The 23,286-nt window shown below is 39.2% G+C and overlaps 1 protein-coding gene and 1 long non-coding RNA gene across 4 annotated transcripts in view; one reads left to right on the forward strand and one right to left on the reverse strand.

Moving 5' to 3' along the window:
- Positions 1-23,286, reverse strand: part of TTC39C (tetratricopeptide repeat domain 39C) — a 100,895-nt gene that overhangs the window by 48,419 nt on the left and 29,190 nt on the right. For all 3 annotated transcript variants that reach the window (XM_060121909.1, XM_060121910.1, XM_060121911.1), the window contains 3 exons: positions 3,913-3,961; positions 2,403-2,531; positions 15-129 (listed from right to left, as the gene is read on the reverse strand). In XM_060121909.1, the coding sequence (XP_059977892.1) occupies positions 15-129; positions 2,403-2,531; positions 3,913-3,961 (293 nt within the window). The remainder of the gene's footprint in view (positions 1-14; positions 130-2,402; positions 2,532-3,912; positions 3,962-23,286) is intronic.
- Positions 12,762-14,383, forward strand: LOC132504461 (uncharacterized). The gene is made up of 2 exons (XR_009534894.1): positions 12,762-13,910; positions 13,999-14,383. It is a non-coding gene; the product is annotated as an uncharacterized LOC132504461 (long non-coding RNA).

A 23,286-nucleotide genomic window follows, 5' to 3' on the forward strand; every position in this document is an offset into this window, starting at 1 on the left:
ATGCTTCAGCATACCTGACAATTCTTGCTTTACAAACGAGAGCACAGCCAAGTAAACTTGACAGTCAGCTATGATTATCTGCCTCTGAAGCCGGTCAACCATAGAGGGGGTGGATTTTCGGACATCAACCTGTTTGGTGGGAAGAAAGTACACACCAATAAATCACACCCAAGAACAATATTCCTTCCAAACAACTATTACTTTATTGTGCAAAATAATTTCACGCAGGGAGTGTGAAACAGCAGTTGCTGAAATCCAAGACCAAATTTACACTCTGAGCCTGGTAGTTCTATCCTCCCCCATTAAGTCCAGCTTTATTTTGTTAACAATACATTGATGAAGAGGCTTGGAACTCAAAGACACATACTCTAAATTACAGACACTGAGTTCATGGGAAACATGAAAGCCCACACACAACTTCGGAGTTTTACCTTTTTGAAAACAACATAAGTTCTTACTTATCCAAAATAAAAAATCACTGAAGGTACAAAACATTGCCCCAGGTAAACAACCCAAAAAGCCACTTTACAGCCATCTGCCTTCAGAAAGGACCTATAGTATTAGGGTTCATTCCTTTGGTGCACACAACCGAGATGTGAGGGTTGCAAACTGATTACATGTTAGTTAAGGAGAAAACACCCTGGAATTAAAAATTATCTTTGAATGAGTCACAAATTGAACTTGAAATTTAAGTCATAATCTCTAAAGTTGACTACCTCTATAAAATATGAAAAAGTAAAACCCAAAAACCCTACTTTTTAATAAGATTTTGGTTTTCATCGTAAAGAATGCTAAACGAAGAAAATTCGCTCTGAAATATAACAGTGCGTTCTTAAACTTGAACAAAATAGGTTAGTTTTCATATGCTTTCACAGTGATATAAGAAATGACAGGATTTTTCTAAATATGACAAAAGTATACATAGTGTACATGACAAAATGGCTGGCTTCTCTTTTTTCTAGATTAGCAGAATTCACCATGGTCACTGTTGTTCCTCATCTAGTTCCAGCACCCATTACCCTGTTTGCTTAAGCAAATGTCAATCTATTGATGCTTCTGTTTTCTCTGCTTGTAAGAACATCTACTCTGCAAGGCTGTTGGAAGGGCTAATGAGATACTGTATGTGAAAATGCTTTTTAAATTGCAAGGACCCATTACAAATGTTGATTACTAACATATGTGCTGGGCCTGGTACTAGATACTGAGCACAGACATGTAAATTAGCTTACAGTCTAATGAGGGAACACTGACATCCATGTAATGCAGTAAATTCTCTGAAGGATGAAGTACAAGGAACTATGGGAACCTGTAGGAGACACACTAATAGGCTTGGGGGCTCAGACAAGAGTCTCTGGAGAAAATGACATCTAGGAGGAACTAAAGAATGGATATGAACCAGGTCAAGAGGCAGACGAATGTTCCAGGTAGAGGAGAAGTCAGTGACAAGTCAGCTACATTAAGGAGTTTGGATTTTAGTGCAATGGCAGTGGTAGGGGGCGGGGACACTGAAAATGAAATCAGCGATGTATAATTCGCATCTTAGTGACTGTATTTTGGAGAAGAATTACAGAACAGTGAGACTGGAGGCAGAAACGCCAGTGAGGGTTTGTCTTAGGCAAGTGGAGATAGTGGCTGGCCCAGTGCATTGGCAGGGAAAGTAGATGAATTCAGGACGTATTTAACAAAGAGTCAACGGGACTTGGTCACTGACTGATGTACAGTTTGGAGAAACGAGAAATCAAGGAGAACTGTGGCTCTTCTGGAGTGTCAGGAGACAGTACTCTGGGCCCATCAGTGGCTTCCACATGGCTGACACCATAAGCAAGAGCAGAGGTGAAACCACCTGGAGTGACATAAAGGAGCAGAAATGACAGGTGACTTTTCCTGACTGTAACCGACAGACTGGTTTGTCAACTAAACAAGTGACACATGTGACTCCCCTGGGTGCTCCAGAAACATCAGAGGTAGGAGGATGCCTCTCGAAGTCTAGAACTTTTGCACTGAAAGGTGAAAGAAAAATCAGGAAAAGTGGATTATGATATCATTGTGACTTTATTTATAACCAAAGGCTGGGGAGCCCTGGGCTTTAAAAGGAGGTAACAGCTAAATTCCTGAATTATGCCAATGCAACATATCTGAAATACATACATGAAAACCTACAAAAGCCCTTGCAGCATGGTCCACTGTGGAAGAAGATAATTTTAAGATACCGAAAGAATATGCACTGAAAAGCTCTAATGATGAAAGGGGGTTCTATTGCTTTAAGAAACACGCTTTACATAATCAAAAGCTGTAAGAAACATTTAGTGCTTTAGCTATGTTCTAAACACCAAAAACCGAGTAAATAAACAATGTTCTAAGTAAGCAGCACATAGTTCATAACTTAAAGACATAGTACTTACATTCTTCTTAATTTTATTCTTGATTGTTTCAATGACTCCAACCTCTTCACTTTCACACAGCTTTTCTGTGGTTTTTAAGTCATCACATGCCAACTGCATTTTTTCTTCCTCAAATGTCATCATGGCATTCTTCCAAGAAAGAAATAAGGAAAGAATGAATCAGTAAGTGTCTGAAAATTTAGGCCAATTTATTACAACACAACTCCAAACTAGGGGGGAAAAACCATCTAAATGATTTATTGACAGTAAAAGAATCAGAATGTTACAGCATACCCTATTCATTAAAAAAAAACAAACTATAATCTCAATATGAAATAAGAACATACCTCTATTACACCAGCATGAAAAAATGTATGGTAACAAATGTCCTTGCAATCACTGTTCTACATTTTTTTTTGTTATTAAACACAGTAACAAAAAAAATTATACGATTTCTGACTGGTCCACTTAATTCAGTTTTTAGAACAGAGCCTCACTGAAAGCACTTTCTACCCACGCATGGATCCCTGGGTTCATCAAGGACAGCACAAAACGCTAATGAAACATCAGCTAGTAGGTACTACTTTGAAAATTATCAATTATCAATCTTTTCAGGGACAGCAGTTCCAATGGGCTCACTTTTAAGGAACTCATTTTTTATTGTCCCCAGTGAAAAATTCCACTGACAGCTTGTTTCCAAGCACCTGATCCTGGTAGATTTTTTCAGGTCACATTTGACTGGTAGAAATGATCCCTTGCTTTGTGACCACCAAGAGGGGTGGGATAGGGAGGGTGGGAGGGAGGCACAAGAGGGAGGGGATATGGGGATATATGTATACGTATAGCTGATTCACTTCGTTATACAGCAGAAACTAACACACCATTATAAAGCAATTATACTCCAATAAAGATGTTTAAAAAAAAATCATCCCTTCTCTGATGAAAATCTGCTACTTTCTCCCAGAAGAACTGAGGTTTCTGAGATGAACAGGCTACAAGGGCAGAGACAGGACACCAGGTTCTTGGAAGGACCTAATTAAAGGCATCCAATTTTCTACATTGCCCAATTTATTTTAAAACCTAACTGCAACCTATTCTCTCAATTCCTAAATATTAATATTCAAAAATGCAAAAGTAACCGATAAACTTTAAATCTGCTAATTTAACCTGTCTTCTGATCCACATTTATTCAATAATTTTAAAGCAAACCTTTATTATCCAAAGTCTGACTTTTTTTTTCTTTTCAACTCTAATGCATTTTTAATTTTTGGAAAGGTCTTTCAATTATATTTTTATTTTAAAAAGGATTTTGGTTGGAAAAAATATAATGCTCTAGAAGATATAAGCATTTAATCTTTAAAATTAGGGAAGGGTATCTCATAAGTGTTGGTTAATAGGCAAAAATTTTATTCCAGTTTTAAACTGTAGAAGATCTTCTACAATAGTGTATCTCTACAGCAGATAACCACTAAAAGACATACATTATGTATTTGTTTCCCTCCCACCAAAACCTCTTCCCACATAAACTTACCAAAAAACTGACAAAGCTGGCTCCAAAACTCATTAATGGGCTACGATTTCTGTTAAGAAAACAAAATAATTTTTATTGTGAAATTTTATTTTAAAAGCATTTGACATATCGGGATCACTATATATTCCCAATAATTGGACAGAAGTTGTTAAGGTCTTCAAGCCAATTAAATTACCCTAAGAAAAAAGTAAAACAGGCAAGAAGTTCACAGGTCTGTCCACCAGGATAGAACCTCCCCCGACACCTGATTCTTCAAAGCAAGGAGAACAAGAAAGTCACATTATAACTGACATTGCTTTAGTAAACCAATCCAACATCTGAAAACACGTGGCTAAAGGAAGATGATTAATATTCTTTTAATTTTTATTTATTTTTTTGTGCACGCCACATGTGGGATCTTAGTTCCCCGACCAGGGATTGAACCCACAGCCCGGGCAGTGGAAGTGCAGAGTCTTAACGACTGGACCACCAGGGAAGTCCAATATTCATTTTTTGTTTAATTTTTATAAATTTTAAAAATTGAAGTATAGTTGATTTACAATGTTTCAGGTGTACAGCAAAGTGATTCACTTCTATGTATATTCTTTTCAGATTGTTTTCCAGTATAGGTTATTACAAGATATTGAATATATCTTGTAGATGCTAGAGGTAGTGCTAGAGGTAACACTGCAGGGTCAAGTGGGATGCACATCCGTTTTCCTCTTGGATGGTGGGGGTTATGTTGGGGGCAGGGGCGGGGATCAGGAACTCAAATGATTTGGAATGTTAACCCTCTGCTACAATTTTTTTTGAATATAGTTCCCTGTGCTATACAAGTCCTTGTTATTATCTATTTTATATGTAGTAGTATGTATCTGTTAATCCCAAATTCCTGATTTATCCCCCCCTTCCCCATCTGGTAGCCATAAATTTGTTTTCTATGTCTGTGAGTCTATTTCTCTTTTGCAAATAAGTTCATTTGTATCGTTTTTTAGATTCCACATACAAGTGACATCATGATATTAATATTCATTTTTTAAATGCAAAACATGTTCAAAACTTTCCACACATAAACTAAGTATTATTTTCAGAGTAGATCAAAGGGTTTTACCACTAAGCCAGACCTGGCAAACTCATTTATCCCATCCAAAGAACTTTAAGAATACCTCCCTGGAGTCAGTCATCACCCTGTTGTAATACACAATCATTATCCAATTTTATATGTAAACCAAAAATATGAAGCCAAATCAAAGTAATACTAATTCAAAGAATATAAAAATACAAACATTCTGCTTCAAATTCACAACAAGTACAAAAATCCAAGTCTCTGTAGATGGCATTAAAAGGGAAAGCAAGTTGTAACTGCCTTCTTAAAAATAATTGTACTGCTTTTGTTATTATGTAAGTAATATATGGTCATTATTTTAAAAAAAGCCAAGAACAATGTATTTAGTCAATCCCCTACTGGAAATTTAGTTTAAGTCCAAGGTGACCATGTGTGTATTTGGTGGAGGTGTGTATGGGAAGAAGAGAGTGTACATTTAGATGGATATATGCATACGTACGTACACACATATACCGCACGCTCAGATGAACATCTTTGTACATGTAATTCGCAAGGAGTCCAAATGTATTTTTGGGATAAGCTGCTAGAGGTAGCACTGCAGGGTCAAGTGGGATGCACATCCGTTTTCCTCTTGGATGGTGGGGGTTATGTTGGGGGCAGGGGCGGGGATCAGGAACTAAAATGATTTGGAATGTTAACCCTCTGCTACAATTTTTTTCCATCTGCTTGGGACCTACTCAAATTCTACAGTGAAGAAGAGCTTGTTTACCCCCACTGCATATTAAACCTCCAAGAATTAGGAAGGTGTCGTGACGGGTGAAGAATCCCACACCAGCACTCACACCCGTGAACCAGCTCCAACAGCACCTCCTCAAGCACGCAGCCCAGGCTCCATCCTCCCAACTCTGCACCTGATCAGACGTGGACGTGCCATTACAGGCTTCTACCCACTACATTATAACCTGGGTTGTGTATGAAGGTCCCCTCTAGAATGCTCTTTTCTGCCTCTTCTCCCTCACCATTATTCCTTACACACAGCAGGCATCCAACAAACATGAATCAGTGAAGGAATGAAAGAGCTCCGCCTTTCAGGAACGTTTCAATCAAGAGCTGATCAGCCCAGCTTCCCCGTCTTTGCCCGCTCCGCGCTTACACCTTAGCCATTAGCCATCTGAGGAATGAAAAGATGCTGAATCGAGGGCCTAGTGTTGCTACATTTGCTTCTTGTTCTGGACTAAACTTAGGTTTCTGAGAGCCCAGGCTATTAATGATTCATGGTGCCCTCGCCTAGCCCTTAGTACTTCACATACTACCTTCTCATTTAAGTGACAAATCAGCCCAAGAGAAACATTTTTCCCTCCTTGAGGTACTGTCTCCATAGACCCCAGGGCACCTGGGTGCATTAGCCACTCGATAATGAACTGACAGGGAAGCAGGAATCCTCGTGCTGCATGTTACCTGGTGCTGTAAGAGCTTCATCTAACAAGGTTCACTTGTTTCCTTCACCTGATTTTATTTTTTTTTAAACTCAACATGACCCAGGTGATCCTACATTAACTCACCTCTAAATCAATTGCAGCCCACACATGTGTTTCCACATAAAACGTATTCAATTTGGAGATTTGGGAATGTTTCCAAAGAGTACAAGGATCATTACTTCAACACCGATGCAGAGGGCGGAGAAGGAAGAGGCTCACACTGGGAACCAATGACCAGCACTAGGGTGGAGGCGGGGAGCGAGGTATCAGGTAAAGGTTGAGTATAAAGGTAAGCATTAGAACCAAAAGACAAACCTTTCTAAATACCAGAAGTTACATAAAGGAGGTGGGGGGCAAGTGAAATAGACCACATCGTGAAAACCTCACTTATTTAAAAGAAGGGAGGATCTAAATCCATATACATACATGCGATATCGAAAAAAAAATAATGGTAAGTTAACCCATAAACATGTTTTTTAACGGATACCTACAAAGTGAGGGAGCGATAGGGACGAAGAAACAAGGATAGAAACGAACCTTCTTTGTATATACCTCTTGTTTTGTAGATCTGACTTTGGAACCATGTAAATATTGTATGTCATAATATCAAATTTTAATAATGCGATCCCTAAACATTCAAATGTAAAATGAATTACATGTACCTAAATGCCAACCCAATTGGTAAAGTAACCACACAGAGAAGTATTCCAAACGACTTTAAAATACAGTAATCTGACAGCACATCCCTATTATGAAATACCCTTAAAAAGACCCCAAAAGATTGCAAAAAAAATTCTTGTTTTCAGTAATCATATTTTTACCAGTCAAGTTGGTACCATTATTCTACAGCTGTTGGGTATGTAGTTTGTGATAAAACAATGCCTAATTACGTTGGTGGGGGTTTTTTGTTTTGTTTTTGTTTTTTTGCAGTACGCGGGCCTCCCACCACTGTGGCCCCTCCCGTTGCGGAGCACAGGCTCCGGACGCACAGGCTCAGCGGCCATGGCTCACGGGCCCAGCCGCTCCACGCCATGTGGGATCTTCCTGGACCGGGGCACGAACCCGTGTCCCCTGCATCGGCAGGCAGACTCTCAACCACTGCGCCACCAGGGAAGCCCACGTTGGTGTTTTTTGAAACCAAGGATTTTGTGCACAGGAGAAAGGATAAAGTTAATTCAAAGCCTAGAAACAATGACCACCCAGTAGTATTCAGCATGGTCCGGCACCCTCTCTAAATACATTAAGTCAAAGATCCACAAAGAGATGGCTAATTCAAGCTCAGGGGCAAGAAATGTTCAACAGCCTTGAATATTGTGTTATAACAGAAAGCAAGGAAGTTTAAAAACTACATTAGGCTCTTGAAGAGGTTCAAGCCAAAGATGTAACAATTTGACCACCAATGAGGTAAAAACAGCAATGGCTTGAAATATCAAATAATTTAAAACTGTAAATTCATAATGATACTTTTTAGTTAAAAAACAACTCAACAACTCACTGGTTGCCTATGGAGGATCCTAGAGAACCAATTCATTATTTTGAAAACTCTTAAAAAAGGGGAAAAGAATAGCATTTACCACACCTTTTCTCTATAAACTCAGAGTAACCAATCAGATGTGGGGTGGGTCTCTTTACAAAAATGTCCTGGGCTAATAAATGAAAAGCAAAGGACAGAATCAGAGTATCTTGTTTTGTAGCTGCTCCTAATCAATTAATGGATACGGACAGTGATCATAAAGACGGGACAATATTAAACTGACACCATCAGCAAAATCCAAGCTGTGGGAGATTCTACAGGACAAAGACGCTAGTTTCTTCAACAACAATAAAAAAATGTAAGGGTCAAAAGAGACTGAAAGGGAGCTTGTAAAATATATATAAAACAACTGGGACATAAGAGACATAAAACAACGAACATCCTACATGTAACTACACACATATACATAAACACATATCCTACATGTAACTACACACATATACATAAACACATATCCTACATGTAACTACACACATATACATAAACACATATCCTACATGTAACTACACACATATACATAAACACATATATACAACAATAAGAAAGTGAAACTTTAAAAATTATCATTCACAATAGCATGAAAATATTAATAGCTAAGGATAACTCACAAAAATGTGCAACACTGCTTCACTGAAAACTCAAGACATTACTAAGGAAAATGGAAACTCTAAATCAGCATTTTGCAACAGTGGCATTCTTAATATTTGGGGCCAGATAATTTTGTTGGGTGTGGGGGTGGGCTGCACTGTGCACTGTAGGCTGTTGAGTAGCATCTCTGTCCTCTACCTGCATGATGACAGGAGCACAAGCCACTGCCTCCACCCACCCCACCCCCGGCAAGGTGTGACAACCAAAATGTCTCTAGACACTGCCAAATGTCCTACTGGGGCAAAATCAACCCTGGTTGTGAACCAGTAACCTAAATAACGAGATATACAATTCTTATGGATTGGAAGACTCATTACTGCTGAGATATTATCTTCTCTTTAAACTGCACTGTAGCTCCAATGCAATCTCAAGCAAAATCCCGGTGTGTGTGTGTGTGTGTGTGTGTGTGTGTGTGTGTGTGTGTGTGTGTGTGTGTGTGTGTGTGTGTGTGTGTGTGTGTGTGTGTGTTGACAGGTTGATTCTAAAATCTACATGGAAAAGCAAAATACTTAGAATGGCCAAATCAAATTTAAAGAAGACCAACAAAGCTGGAGGCCTACATTATCCAATATCAAAACTTAATTAAAATTAAGCATTCCTGGTCACTCATAAGAGACTGAAAAAGGCAAATACACATATCAAACAAAGAGCTCATCTTGAGAATACATAAAGAACACCCATGAATCGGTACAAAATGACTGGCAACCCAGTAAAAAAAAAAAAAAAAGGACAAAAGTCTTAATAGGCACTTAACAAGAGAGGACATCCAAAAGTTAATAAGCATATTAAGAAGTACTGAAAAGCACTCATTATCAGGGAAATACAAACTAAAACCAAAATGAGGCACCACTATATGCTTCTCAGACTGGCCACAGTTACAAGGATTGATAATACCAAGTGGTAACGAGGCTGTGGAGTAACTGAGTCTCAAACGCTGCTTAGCAGAATCTACTAAAGCCGTGCACCTGCTCTACTAAAACTCATCCACGTGCCCGATCTACTGAGCACATGCCAATCGACAATTTAGTAACTTCACTCCTAAGTAAATATGTACAACAGAATTGAATTATTATGCCCCTAAAAGACATGCATGGTTTTTAATAGTCTTATCCTTAGTAGCCTCAAACTGGAAACAATTCCAATGTCCATCAACAGTAGAACAGATCAAATAATTGCAGCATATTCACTCAGTGAAATAGTTCATATCTATGAAAAAGAACCACTGTTAAATGCAAAAACATGAAATAATCTCATAGACGTAATGTTGAGTGAAGGAAGCCAGACACAAAAGAGTTATACTGAATGATTCCATTTATATGAAGCTCAAAACCACTATTCTGATCACTAATGATGACAGAGTTCAGAACACTGGTACCATTGGGGGGATACTGGGAGCCCAAGGAAGGATGCTGGAATGTTGGAAATATCCTTTATCTGGTTGTAAGTAGTTACACTGTGATATTTACATATGTATACAGTCTTATACAGAAAGTTTTTCCTTATGAAAAAGAAAAAATTTAAAAATCAGATAAATGATCACTGATGGGTATTTGATTATATTAGTGAATTAATATTAATTTTTTAGGTACAGAAGCGGTATTATACTACAGTTTAAGGACTATTTTTTTTAGAGGTGTATATGATAGCATTTACAAATAAAATGATGACTGAGATTTGTTTAAAAAATAATTTGAGGGCTTCCCTGGTGGCGCAGTGGTTGAGAGTCCACCTGCTGATGCAGGGGACACAGGTTCATGCCCCGGTCCGGGAAGATCCCACATGCCACGGAGTGGCTGGGCCCGTGAGCCATGGCCGCTGAGCCTGCGCGTCCGGAGCCTGTGCTCCGCAACGGGAGAGGCCACAACAGTGAGAGGCCTGCGTACCGCAAAAAAAAAAAAAAAAAAAAAAAAAATGCTCCCCAAAGATGATGTCTTTTGAAATCCTTTGATGAGAAGGACTCTAATGGTCACTGCCATAGTCTGCTTTTTGAAAATGAAACACCAGTAATGAAATGGCTTAAAATTTTCTCTCTGTATGAAAACTGTCCCAAAGGTAGGAAAATTTGAAAATACAAAGAAGCAATGGATGGTCTTTTTCTAAATTTATGAACATCGCCATGGAAATTTTAAAAAACAAGGCTTCTCCAGCAGATTAAAAATTGGACTGATGAAGATTTTGTTTCTTAAAATACTGTGGGAGGAAATGTACACATTTGATTCTCAAAGGAGTATTTTTCCATTAAATAAATGGGCATAATTACAAGAAGACAGTCCCTAACCAAACATGTTTCTTCAAATGTAATTTTATCCCCCAAACAGAGTGGCATTTTCCATTTTTCTGAAAATGTTCTATATTCATATAATGTTGACTTTTCTCCCCTTCAAATGTGTGGGGAGGCTGGACTTTGTATATTACCAAGGAAATCCAGGGCCATGTGACCCTAATCAGTCCATGGTAGTCACCTCATCTCATTGCAGCCCTGAGATCTCGAAGCTGAGGACTGAAGAAACAGTCACCTAAATTCACACCCCCTACCCTGACTGCTCTTAAAAGGCCTATGCCCTTTCTGTGACCCATGCTGTTTTAAAAATCACGGTCCCAGAGGATCACGGGGGTCAACTTCGTACAATCACCGATCAAGGCATCATTAAATGCTTCTCCAGAAGCCTCACACCATTCCTTCAGAAACAACTTTTGCTAACAGGACAAGCGATATCCTCTGCTCTGCCTAATATTTCCAAAAATGGGCTTTAAGGAGACTAAAATGATCCAGTATTTCACTTTTCTTTCTAAAAGTAAAGTAAAATAATGTCAACAGAAGAAAAAAGCTAAGTCCATGAAGCCATTCACTGCACCATTATCCAGAATAAGGAAAACCTGGGTTTAAAAAACAACTGTCTACATAGAGGAAAAGCTTCATGACACTGGATTTGGCAATGATTTCTTTGCTATGACACCAAAGCACAGGCAACAAAAGTAAAAATAGGTAAGTTGGACTACCTAAATGTTTAAAATAAAACATTTCTGTGCAAGAGATATAATCAACAAAGTGAAAAGGCAACCTATGGAATGGCAGAAAATATTTGCAAATCACACCTGAAAAAAGAGTTAATGTCCAGATTATATAAAGAACTCCTGCAAGTCAACAAAAAAAGCAAACAACCTGATTAAAAAGTGGGTAAAGGACATGAACAGATATTTCCCAAAGATGATACACAAGAGCCAGTAAGCACATGAAAAGATGCTTAACATCACTAATCATTAGGGAAATGCCAATCAAAGCCACGAGATGCCACATCACACCCATTAGAATGGATACTATCAAAATAGCAGAAAATACACAAGTGTTGGCAAGGATATGGAGAAATCAGAATCACTATGCACTGTTGGTGGGAATGTAAAATGATGTAGCCACTATGGAAATCAGTATAATGGCTCCACAAAAAAATGAGAAATAGAATTACCATATGACCCAGTAATTCCACTTATGGGTATATACCCAAAAGAACTGAAACCAGGAACTCAAACAGATTTTTGTACACCCATATTCTAGCAGCATTATTCATAATAACCAAAAAGTGGAAGCAACCCGAGTGTCCATCGATGGATAAACGGATAAACAAAACGTGGTGTATATATACAATGAAATATTATTCAGCCTTAAAAAGGAAGGAAATTCTGACACATGCTGCAACATGAGTGAACCTCGAGGAAGGACATTATGCTAAGCGAAATAAGCCAGTTACAAAAAGAAAAGTACTGTATGATTCCACATGAGGTACCTAGAGCAATCGAATTTAGAGATAGGAAGTAGCATGGCTGCCAGGGCCTGCAGGGGAGGAGAGAATGAGCTGTTGTTGTTTAAGGGATATAAAGTTTCAGTCTTGCAAGCGGAAAAGAGTTATGGAATGCACACCAACTGTGAACGTACTACACACTCAACTGTACTCCTAACAATGGTTAAGATAGTAAACTTTGTTACGTGTATTTTACAATTGAAAATTTTTTGAAAATGGAAAGCAGTCTACAATAGAAAAAAATGACTCATTAACAAAACCAGATGGAGGGCTTCCCTGGTGGCGCAGTGGTTGAGAGTCCGCCTGCCAATGCAGGGGTCACGGGTTCGTGCCCTGGTCCGGGAGGATCCCACATGCCGCAGCGGCTGGGCCCGTGAGCCATGGACGCTGAGCCCGTGCTCCGCAACGGGAGAGGTCACAACAGTGAGATGCCCGCATACCGCAAAAAAAGAAGAAAAAAAAAAAACCAGATGGAATATTATAACCTAGAAAAATCCCTGACAGAATTTAATATGAAAACAAAAGCTCTGTGTACACTCTGTTCCAATATGTATAGACAATAAAAAAATGAATATTTGTTGTGAGGGGCAACAAGATTAAAGGTGATTTTGTCAATGATAAATGTGTGTACATGGCGGAATAAACAGTCACGACTGAAGCTACACTACTAATCATCTCTGCCTCAATAATGTCACCATAGACATTCTCTCTACATTCAGACATCTTTTAGAGAGAAAAGTGCATCATTTAAGTCAATTTACTTGTTCTAAATACTCCCTGTGATTCAGTTGTTGCTTTGACACAATTTCTCAACAGAATATATCATCCAGCCAATCAAACAGAATAATGGGGCGACTCCATAGCAAAAGAGTCAAAGCCTGCTTACGTGGCAGTGAGTTATCCACTTAGCGACTAGCTGTGCCCCACTGTGGCTCAGAGCACCATTAACAAAAGGCTGATAGAGAAATGCCCCAAAAGAAGGAAAGAAAGACACTTAATATATGAGGTTACTCCCCAAACGGTCTGATTTTCCAAAAACAAATGCAAATGATTTGGGCATTGCTTTTTATATTACCTATAGAAGCCTTGTAAATAAGATTTTAAATGCATCCCTTTCAAAATGAGAGAGGAAGCCAGTAGGACATCAAAAAGAACCACATCTTCTTGCTATTTGAACTAATTATCTTATTAAAAATTGTTTTCATTTTTAATAGTGAAATCTTCCCTCTACCTAGCTAACTCCTCCCTACACTGCTAAGAAAAATAATAAATAAAAAGCTCTATAGTAAGGAGTTTAATAAAACCGAAGTTAAAATCTAAAACATGAAGTCACTATTACCTAGATTAAGCCTTGAAATGTTTAAACTTCAGGGGATGCCAACCACCTGAATGCAGACCTCACTTGATTTGTACCTGTGGGTCCTGAACGATTGGCTCAATTTTCACTGTCCCGTAATTCAAGTTCTCTAACTTTGAGTACACTGTGCTATCGACAGGTAAGATGAACGTGATTCTTCTGCGATGACTTCTGTTTTCCAAATATATTGATCTAACTTTTTTTTTCTTTTTTTAAACACTACTCAGAAATGGGAAACTCTCCCAGTGAGCTACTTGGAGGCTTCAACCCTAATCTGAAGATGTTGCAGCAGTAATACAGACTAGGATGTCTGGCCTCCCTGAGCCAAAGAGCACAAAATTCTTCTCACTCACTGACTAAAGAGACGGAAAGTTTTCTCTCTCCTCACACAGTGAAAGCAAGGAAGAACAGCAACGTTCTCAGCACCTCGTTCTTGCACCATGCATTCAACAAACATGGTTAAAGAGAGCATCTGCCGTGTGCAGAAAAGGATATGCGTCCTCAGAAGCGATGAAGGAAAACTCCAGACCATAAGTGTAGAAAGAAAAGTTCCCTACTCCCTCAGATGGTAGCCGAGGAAAATAAAATGTGAAGTGATTTTTCTTGACATAATTTATAATAGTTAAGAATATTTTTCAAAAGGAAAATCTAATTATTCTGAAATCATCTTAGTTAAAAAGTACTACAAATGCTTCTTTTACGTATTATATACAGCATCCCTAGGTCACGTATATGATTGGAGAGCATCAGTGGAATGTTCCCTTTGGGCTTGTTACAAATTGGAACATAAAATTCAGTATGTTTTTTCTAGAAACAATCACTTCCATAGGAATCCCAGTGGATCTATTCACTTAGCATTCACAAAGTATCATCCTCCCAAACAGATTTAAGAGTTAGGTACCCAGGTCCATGCATCCCACTGCTCCACATCTACTTTTCCATGATAAATTTCCAATTTTAAAGCAGCTTCCCATCGCCCACAGCCACCTCCGAGCCTACACAGGGAAGGACTGAAGTGTCGAGTTTATCCAAGTCAAATGGTTAGGACAGTGATTAAGAAATCAGGCCCAACAAAAGCAATACAATTTACTATCAGAGAAATAATGGGGGGTTTTCCAGGCTGCTCTGTTTCCATCAACAAAGTTATCCAGGAGAAAACTATACTTTTCTTTAAAAAAAAAAAAAACAAAAAAAACCAGATCTTTAATTTGAAAATCATATACCCAAGTCATAACCAGATAACGTTCTGCAGTTTAAAAGAAAGTAAATGAAAAGTGACCTCTTTTATACATGGTATTATAGGAAAAACTAATAAGTTGTTTCATTCATCTGTACAAATTATATATGCTGATGATAAAGTATACAGCAGGCACTGTGCTATGCACTGGAGATACAAAGAGAAACACTCATAGCTCTTCATGGAGCCTACACAGTCCAGTTTGGCTGCTAGAAACATTGCAGTAATAAATGGTGACAAAAAGTGGGTAGACGGTCGATTTTATTCAAAGTCATCCTCTGTCACCATACTTTTCATGGATGAACGAGGCTTCCTCGAATATTGGATCTGATGAAATCTAACAAGGGCTACTTGCCAACTTTGACTTCCACCTTCTCTTGTGTTTCTTAAAAGAATATATTAATAAGCCTTTAACCACTCTCTATTGCATCTCTATATTTTAAGTCTCTGCAGAATGCTTACTGTTTGATATTTATCTCATTATTCATTTACTTGTTTGAATAAATGAAAGCTCCCCAAGGTGGGGACCCCACCTTTGCCAAGTGCCACTATCCTGACCTCATAGGACAGAACCTAGCAGATAACTGGCCCAATCCACATCTGTCTAATAAACCAACCACCCATCTCCTACGAAGTCTACACTTCATCTGACGGACCATCCTCCACAGGTTCCAAAAAATTCCCAGAAATGAGATCATCAACTTGAGCCCATTAAAAACTCTGCTTTCACTAAGAAAAATAAACATGCTTGTTTCCTTGATCAGAAGATAGCAGTGGTGAATTTCATAGAAAGGCTCTATTCTTACTTTTCAGACACAATTCAAAGTGTGATCCTCGGGCAACGCTTTATCTCAAGGACGGCATGTGTCTAAAAACATGGATCATGGCAGTCATTCAGTTTATGACTTGATTTACGAGTGTTTGGAACAGGTCCAGGGTTCGGACTTGTGTTTAGCATGTACCCATCCTTCTTAGGGATTTTAGAGTCTCTAGTGTTTCACCAGCCAGCCCCAGGCACCCCACTCAGCTTGGGGGTATCCCCAGGCCAGGAAGGCCACCAGTCCCCAGGGAGTGGTGTGTTCAGCAATGTTTGCACTCACAGCCACTGCAGTGGCTGCTTGCTTTTGTTACGTGGACTGCTTGTGATGTGGCCTTGCATCTTATCAGAAAATAACCTTGTCATTCACTGCCCAGTGCCAAGAAGCCATGAAGGCCTCTCACTGGAAGCAGTGAAGCCATCAGCTTACAGTAGGGACTTCTGGGGGGCAGGCTGAGACTCTGGAACTCCTCCCCACATAGAGGCAGAAGCAGCAGGAGCCTGGGTGGTCTGTCTCTCCCCACAGCTTGAGGTAGTAGTTATCTACAGGTTAATACAACTAATGAGCCCCTCTCCGCACCACTGAAAAAATACCTGGGCCCTTGAACCTGACTTCCTATGGATAACCGTCGCATGGAAACTTCCTATGCACAACCGTTTCAATGGATGCATTTCTAGGACGTCCCTGCATTAAGAATGCATCCCCTGCACGTGGCAAGATACCCCTCAAAGCCACTGCGGTAATTTAAAATACAGACTGGTTCTACAATCGCGTGGCAAAAACAGGACTTCACTTCTTAGGCTCATCTCTGGTATCCTGCAAAGGAAGAGCTGGCAGATTCAGGGGTATGTCTTAGACTTGGGGTGGAGGGAGATTTGGGAAACAATTACAGAAGAGAAATGGTGAACGGGACAGAAGCCACGGAGTGCTTGGCCTGGCCCGGGAGGCTGGGGAGTGGAGGGCTACCCTCCCAGAGTCCCAGGTGGGCCCAGCACCCCTACAGCCAGGCTTGTGAGGAGGGAGATGAGGAAAGACCCAGAAAGCAAAGTGAAAGCCAAGGAAAACAGTCTGGCTCCGAGTCCCCCATCTTTTAACTTCCAAAGGATTACTTGAGTTAGAATTCACTGGTCTAATGAATATGACAGACTATGCAGCATGGTGATATTTAGAAAGTAAAACATCTACATAAAAAGTCTGTCGAGACAAAAGCAGGGACAATTTTTTAAAGTTTCCGGGTTTTTTTCCATTTTTACTCTAACCTACAAAATTTCCAAATCATGATAAAAACAATGAGAAGGGAATATCATGCTCTCTTGCCATGGGCTTTGGCACACAGGGTTCCCTGACCATCCCCTTCCTCAATGGATCCTGTAAATCCTCCGGGCTTTGGTCCAAAAGGTGCTGGCTCCAGACCACCCTTCCTGGTCCCTCAGGTCAGGCTGGAGCCCTTCTCGGGGCCTGCGCTACTCCTTAGCCTTTGCCCTTTAGAATGCTACTCACACAGTAGCACTGCTTTTCCCACCGAATGGTGCCTAACATGGGGCTTCCATCTAGAACGCCATTCATTTGTTATTGAATAAATGAGTGAGTGGCAGAGTAAGTGACAGACTGAGTGACTGAGTGAAGGAGTGACTGACTGAGTGAAGGAGTGACTGAGTGGAGGAGTGAGTGCAAACAAGGAAAAGAATAACTAAAAGAAGGCAGAGAAAGTGGCATCTGTATGTTGAGTTATGTGAAGGGTGAAACTGTGTATTTCTTTCCACGTTGTCACGCTGTTTTACTAAGTGAAGAAATTTAAACCACGGCTGGCACACAGGAGGTAAAATATAAGTATTTACTGGATGAGGGTAACAAATAATGGATTTGGTCTACGAAAGAAAAGTGCAGACCATACCTAAGAAGCTACTGCTGACAACGGGATTAATACTTGCATAGTCTCTGGAATATACAAGATGCTTAAAATGATTTCCTGCCTTTATCATTAGCTCTCCTTAAAACATTGCTCTACAAGTATATATCTTGAATTGTCCACCTTTAGGACTCTAAAAGTTATTTATGGTGACATTATAAAGGCAGATTCTGAAACTAAGACTCCTTTTATTACTTAATTATAAATTTTCTCTTGAGTTGGCAAAAATCTTAAGAACTACATAATCATGTACTGATATGGTCATATTATACTTGTATTTAATTTTTAACAATTTGAAATTTAAATAATTACATGTGGTTTTCACTAAGAATATAGTCCACAATAGGAAATACAAATCTATTTTTTACCCACATACTTATAGTCAACCAAAGCCCCAAAAGAACTCCCTGCGTTTGAAAAGCCCACTTAAGACGAAACCAAACTCAAAACAGCAATCACTGATACTTCCCATGAAAGTAGTATCTTAAAAGATAATTCCTGTGATGATTTTTTTTTAATAAACAGGATTATAGTGCACAAAAAGAAAGCAAGAAAGCAATGTTTACTCAAATGAAGTTACACTAAAACTAATTGCTATTCCAGAAGAAGACAGGTAGAAAAAAGGGTGCCTCTTTTAACCAAAACTTTATATGTAATTCAACTGTTTATCACATCATTCTTTTTAAAACAAGTAATTCAAATCAGAATGGCAAAGCCCTTTAATTTCCTACTCACACTGGCATGACTGCCTTCAGGCTGTGTGCAGCCTTGCATAAATGAAAAAGGGCAGTATGTAAAAACGCCTCATTTGTTTAAGGAAGTCAGAATAGGGTACTTAATTAACTTTAAGAAAATCAGTTCACTCTCACAAGCCCTTAACTGCTTGTGCAATTATCTATTATGTCTTACAGTTTATCAAGTACTTCAAAATCGCAAAACTTTATAACATTTTGCAAAGTACATGTATTTGTTTTCTAAATTCACTGGTTTATTAGCTTCACACAAGTTATTAAACTATAATGTTATATTTTTTATTTCTACTCTAGTAGAGGCACTATCAGAGTACAAAATCATACAAAAAGAGATAAAACCTATCTACAAGAGATTCTATTCAAAACAGAATGAAAACATTTTTCACCAGATTAAAAATGCTGTGCTGATATTTGGGAAAGCTACACAACAGATAAAAACAGGAATAAGAGATTACTACAAGCAACTATATGCCAATAAAATGGACAACCTAGAAGAAATGGACAAATTCTTAGAAAGGTACAATCTTCCAAGACTGAACCAGGAAGAAACAGAAAAACATGAACAGACCAATCACAAGCACTGAAATTGAAACAGTGATTTAAAAACTTCCAACAAGCGTAAGTCCAGGACCAGATGGTTTCACGGGCAAGTTCTCTCAAAGATTTAGAGAAGACTTAACACCTGTCCTTCTGAAACTATTCCCAAAAATTGCAGACGAAAGAACACTCCCAAACTCATTCTATGAGGCCACCATCACCCTGATACCAAAACGAGACAAAGATAGCGCGAAAAAAGAAAATTACAGGCCAATATCACTGATGAACGTAGACGCAAAAATCCTCAACAAAATACTAAATATCTGAATCCACCAATACATTAAAAGGATTACACACCATGATCAAGTGGGATTTATCCCAGGGATACAAGGATTTGGTCAATATCCACAAACGAATCCGTGTGATACATCACATTAACAAATTGAAGAATAAAAACCATATGATCATCTCAAAAAAAAAAAAAAAGCAATGTATCAAATAAACATGGCTAAATTAATAAAATGGTGTTCCATTTTCATACACTTTCTCTCTTCCTCTGTAGGTCCCGTCTCCAATACAGAGCTATTATATTTTATAATGATCTCTTATGATTCCAAATATTAACAGTGGGTGATATTTATTTCCTTCTTCAGTAGTTTTATCAAAGTATCAAATAAAGCCTCATATAAGTGAGAGTTTGGTTGGTTTTGCTGTTGTGGTTAAAACACACACAGGCTTTCCTCTCTGTACACCATCTGCCCCTCTGCTACAGGAAGAAATAAAAAAGGAAGAGAGGGAAGGAGGGAGGAAGAGAGGGAAGGAGAAAAGAGAAGAAATACTATACCATAGTCTAAGACGGATATGGATGACGATTTTTAAGAAAAAAGTGATATTAAATATAAAGTTGAATACATTTTATAACCATAAAAAACGATTTATGAAAAGAATTCTCAACTTAAGAAAATATAAATCAATGTAAATATCCATCTGATTCAACTGTGGGCTTTATTAAACTAATAAGGTTTTCAGCAGAGCAGCATGAATATGTCCTGCTAAAACTCTATATAATAAGAAGCTGATATTTAGAGACAGCTAAATAGTTCAGTAAATTATGTGACATGAAAGTCAAATAGGTTATTTTAAAACAAAAAGAAAACACATTTAAATGGATTTTTTTTCTGAGGAAGCATAGCTGACATATTACTTTGCCCATGTGCACTCAAATACACAACACTTAACAGTGACTGATGGGAATGAAAATTGGTGCAAACCTTTTGGAAAGTTCTATATTTTTCTATTGATCTTTTAAGAGACTTAAAATTATTTCTAAGAATCTACCTGAAGAAAAATGAAATGCAGAAAATCATTTCTACTCAAAGATGTTCATTATGCTAGAATGAAGACAGACTGTTCGACAAATTGATATATTTACTTAGCAAAATATTATTTTACCCCCGAAAAGTAGAAATAAGGAAGTGCTTGCTCCCATGTGTTTGAAAAAGCATGGGCTCTAGGAAATGGCCCTGAGTGAAAACCTCAGCTTGATTGTGAACTGACTGTGACCATAATCAAGCTACAAACTCTCAGCCTGTGTTTCCTCATTTGAAAATCTGACGTAATTACAGTTGACCCTTGAACAACAGGGGGGTTAGAGGTGCTCACCCTCTGTGCAGTCAAAAATCCGAGTACTGCTCTCTCTGCCTCAGAAACAAAGAAATTGATAAATGACTCACTCAAGGGCAAGAAACTAAGAGTTTGACTAGAATGAGGACTCAACCCTAGTTCTTTTGATTCAACATACTGTGATCTCTAATTGAACACAAACATTTCCGCATATTTAAAGATCTGTAAAATGAAAATTCAGGTACTGTATTTATTGAAAAAAATTCATATAAATGGACCTACGTGGGTCAAACCCACATCATTCAAGAGTCAACTGTCTACTGCTCTATATGGGTATAATAAGTAAAAGAGAAAAGTACCTAAAATGCCTTGTTTGAAGCCTGGCATGCAGTAATCATGCAATAAATCAGTTACTCTGTCATAAATGAAAAAGCAGAATACAAAGTAGTATGTGCAGTATGACAAACTATGCAAAAACATTTACAAAAGGAGATATTTTGAAATCTTACCTATGGGTAGTGGGAGTAAAGAGTGATTTTTCTTCTTTCTACTTTTCCTTTCCAATTGTCAATAAATAAGCATTTATCTCCTTTACAATCTGAAAAGTTTTTAATTTAATCACCATAAGGCATAGTTTTAAAATGTTCATCTAAAGGTAACATAAAATACTAATGTTTAATTAATTTTCATCCATTTACTTACTCAAAATATTACAAATATCTTTTGAGCACCTATATGCGCCAAACACTATTCCAGGCACTGAAATAAGACCCTTTGCATGAAGGTGATGTTCTGGAGTGCGAAGACTGACAGCGAACAAATGCATATTTATTGCCAAATCATCAATTCTACAGGGGAGTCTATAAGCACTTTTTAAATGGTATTCTTGGCATTTATTACAACCTTTCAGTAAACAAAACTTAATATATCAAAAAAATTCTGTCTGTTTGTTTTTTGGCCGTGCTGCGCAGCATGTGGGATCGTAGTTTCCTGACCAGGGCTCAAACCTGGGCCCCCTGCATTGGAAGCTCGGAGCCTTAACCACTGGACGGCCAGGGAAGTCCCATAAAAATGTTTTAAGTTGTAAAATTTGTTTTAAAAGTCACAAGAAGACAGCATGCTGGAACAGGGCTTCTCAAGCTTTACTCTGCATTCAAATCCTGCCTTGTTAAGTAAAATGCAGATTCTCATTCGGGTGGTCTGGGGTGAGGCCTGAGATCGCACATTTTAACAAGCCCCTAAATGATGCTCATGGGTCCCGAATCACATTCTGAGCAGCAAAGTCTTAGAGGCATCGTTAGGATTTTTGCTCCAACAAAGTGGTTTAAGTCGACAACGCTGGCAGACAGGGTCCTGCTAACTAAAATACTCTGTATCCTAATGTCAACCTTTTAAAAAGCAAAAATCGAAGACATCGCTAGTACCTCCTCCCAGAAATAAGGAATTCTTGTATTAACTATGGTTTGCTTTGCTGAACCAAATTTAAGCTCCCATTCCCAAAAGTATTTCAGTCCTTCCACTACGATGGCCAGCTCCTCGTCCTCTCCTGGCCTCTGAGAGCTGAGGGTCCTGTCTTTCTGTTCCTCCCCTTCCCTGTTCCCTTCAAACCAGCCTCCACTTCGGGCCTCACATCTCATGCTGGCCTCCCCCAGACTCCATTCCACACCAAACTGCCGCAGAAGCCCCCTTCCCTGGGGATGCTGTAACGTGCCATCTGCCCTGACCAGCGGCCTCTGTCCATCGTGCATCAGAACAAACTCCTGCCACACTGGACCCTCACGGTCCCCCAACAGTCGGGCCCTCACCAGCTTTACGTCTCATTTCTCAGCTCTGGCTCCACACATCTGCAAGCCCTGAACCCCCCTCAATCTGATCATCTCCTCTCAGCCTGTGCACATCCTCCCACCTCTTCTTCACGCTCGATTCCAATCCTGAAGACAATCCAGATTTTTCCATGGTGCCTCTCTGTGACCTGTGCCCACACCATGTCCACAAAAAGAAATCAGAATTCCTAGTTTACGCCATGGCTGCAGCAAACTTGGTTATAAAACACGCACACACGCAAAACTTTTTTTTCCGTCGACCTCCACTACAGCCGTTTCATTCCCACAGGTGAAAAATCCAACAGCTGGAGGTAAAGAGACTTTTGGCAAGAAGTTGACATGCTGTCCTGACTTGAGATGCTGGACGTCAGAAGTAAATAAGCCTGTGAGGAATTCCTTGAAACACTTTGCAGGTGCAAAACCACTTCTTCAATCCTGAGCCTGCTGTGATCAACTTAATGCCACACACCTCAGATCTTCCTCCCATCGCAAGAGCTCCCCGCAGGTGCACACCTGCATCCCTCCCCTTGCTCAGGGACATCTATGAGCCTAGGGGTTATGGCGCAGGACCAGAAATCATCAGTAAGCTCCGAGAATGAGATGGCATGAAGCGCGCATGGAAATGCCGAATATGGGACAGCATGGAAGGCTCCTCATGTCTGGGGCTTTGTGTAAAGTGGCACAGCCCTAGCAGAGCCTGGCAGGTGTCCGGGACACTCCAGAGCACCTGGCCTCCCACCTCAGCACGGGGCCTCGGTGTCTCCCGCCCAGTACATGCTCAGAAGGCTCGGGTTTTTCCTCCATTCTCTTTCATTT

Source organism: Lagenorhynchus albirostris, chromosome 14, assembly GCF_949774975.1.
Source record: "Lagenorhynchus albirostris chromosome 14, mLagAlb1.1, whole genome shotgun sequence".
Classification (NCBI taxonomy): domain Eukaryota; kingdom Metazoa; phylum Chordata; class Mammalia; order Artiodactyla; family Delphinidae; genus Lagenorhynchus; species Lagenorhynchus albirostris.